At 31.1% G+C, this 1812-nt stretch overlaps 1 protein-coding gene across 1 annotated transcript in view; it reads right to left on the bottom strand.

Moving 5' to 3' along the window:
* LOC105268379 (poly(U)-specific endoribonuclease homolog) overlaps positions 1-1594 on the bottom strand; it is a 12077-nt gene extending 10483 nt beyond the window's left edge. The window contains exon 1 of the mRNA XM_011307907.1: positions 1450-1594. Within this exon, the coding sequence (XP_011306209.1) occupies positions 1450-1507 (58 nt within the window). The 5' untranslated portion in view covers positions 1508-1594. The remainder of the gene's footprint in view (positions 1-1449) is intronic.
* Between the last annotated feature and the right edge of the window lie 218 nt (positions 1595-1812).

The following is a 1812-nucleotide window of genomic DNA, read 5'->3' as shown; positions in this document are numbered from 1 at the left end:
TTAAACAAGAACGTTATTGGAGAAGAAGACATCCTCTGCGAAAATAGAATTTTTATGCACAAAAAAGTGTAAAACTGGTAAAATTAATAGGAGCTGTCATTTAACTGTAATTCTCTAAAATCAATAACTCTGAGAAGCAATCTAAAAACAGGAAATTTTACTATGAGAAATACAAGACATTTATCCTGGGAGTTTGTTACTTTCTCGGACAAAAAAAGCTTGCAATTGTGGTTCCAAAAATAAAAAATCACCTCAAAAGACTTCATGTAAATTTGTGCTTGTATTTCTGTTTTTCTCCTTTACCGCAAAATACTATACAGAAAATATTAATTACTGAAGTAGTTAATCAATTAACAGTCGAAGCTGTTGATGTTAATTGTGTTTTTTCCTCTGCAGAACAAATTGATTTATTTGCGTTTATGAGCGATTATTTGTTTCTTAGAAATTATACTTTAGTTTTTCCTCAATCTTCTGGGTTATCGCGTTATCGTAGTGACCTTAGAAGTTTGATCCTTGGCATCATTGTTTACGAATTGAGGAGTACTTGTATCTCATTGACCTATTTATGTAACTTATTTCGGTAAATATCGAGGATTTCGTTACAGTACGCTAGAACTTTTTACGGTGTTTTGGTGTAACATATCTCGTGGCCTCAGTTTTATTTTTAATGTTTACGTAGTCGTATCAAGGATCTACCGATCGGCCTCATGTGAATTCCCAAGACGTCTTTGGAATTCTTAATCAGATTATTCAGGATTTGGTTCGATTCAAATAACTCCTACCGTTATTCAGCAAAGATGATAAATAAATTTTCAAATTAATCTCGTCAATTAATTTGCACACCTACACAAAATTTTTATGAAATACTTTATCAAAGTAATGAACGATTTTTTTCATTAAGATATTTTATCACTCATTAACTGAGTGGATAGCAATTATTTTATTTATTTAGTTTCTTATTCCAATAATTAATCATTTTGAAACGTTTTTTGATGAAAAAATTTCTTCTGCTGAAAATGTGTTTTCATATTCTTCTGCCAGTCGTGCATTTTTTTATATTTCCAAAATTCATTGATTAATTCGCTTTTCAGACAGCAAAACATGACGTTTTCTTTACAGGCATGTTGAAAAATAATGAAAGCACTCCGAAAAAAAATGTATTTTATAAATTCCTGCAGACCGAAAATGAACTGAAGATTCCAGTAACGTTTTTTTCCTATGAATTAAGGAATAAACTAGTAACTAATAGATTAAGTATCAATTAATCAATATCATTATTACCAATGAATAATCTATTATTAATTAATAACCTAAACCAATTTAATTCGGCACTAAGAAGTCTCTCTCTCAATCGAGTCCACAATAAATTATCCTAAAAACTGTTAATGAGAGAAATTTTTTTTATTTTCTATTTGAGAACTAACAATAATTTAATTTTGGATTTCTTACCAATGAAAAGAGACAAGGTCACAACCAGAAGGACCAAGAGTGCCTTCTTGGACGCCATTATGATCTCCTCGTAATTTTCTGTGGCCAGCACCAACTAATTATACCCCTCTCGCTTTAACGTCTCTAGAGAGACTGAAGTCAAGTCGTTTCACATTCACAAGCAATATCCCACATTCCCCTATACCTCAGATCCGATTGGTTGGATATTCGTCTTGATGTTTTCCAACGTTTCAAGATGCCTATAAAATTTGCAACCGATTCAATAGACTTAAGTAAAACAATCGATTCAACGGATTTAAGTAAATAATAAATAGATAAACCGATTGAAATAATTGCAGGTTCTTCATGAGTTCTTCAAAAGAC

This window comes from Fopius arisanus, unplaced genomic scaffold (assembly GCF_000806365.1).
Source record: "Fopius arisanus strain USDA-PBARC FA_bdor unplaced genomic scaffold, ASM80636v1 scaffold00056, whole genome shotgun sequence".
NCBI classification, from domain to species: Eukaryota; Metazoa; Arthropoda; class Insecta; order Hymenoptera; family Braconidae; genus Fopius; species Fopius arisanus.
Note: the sequence above shows the minus strand (reverse complement) of the source record. Positions and strands in the feature narration are given on the sequence as shown.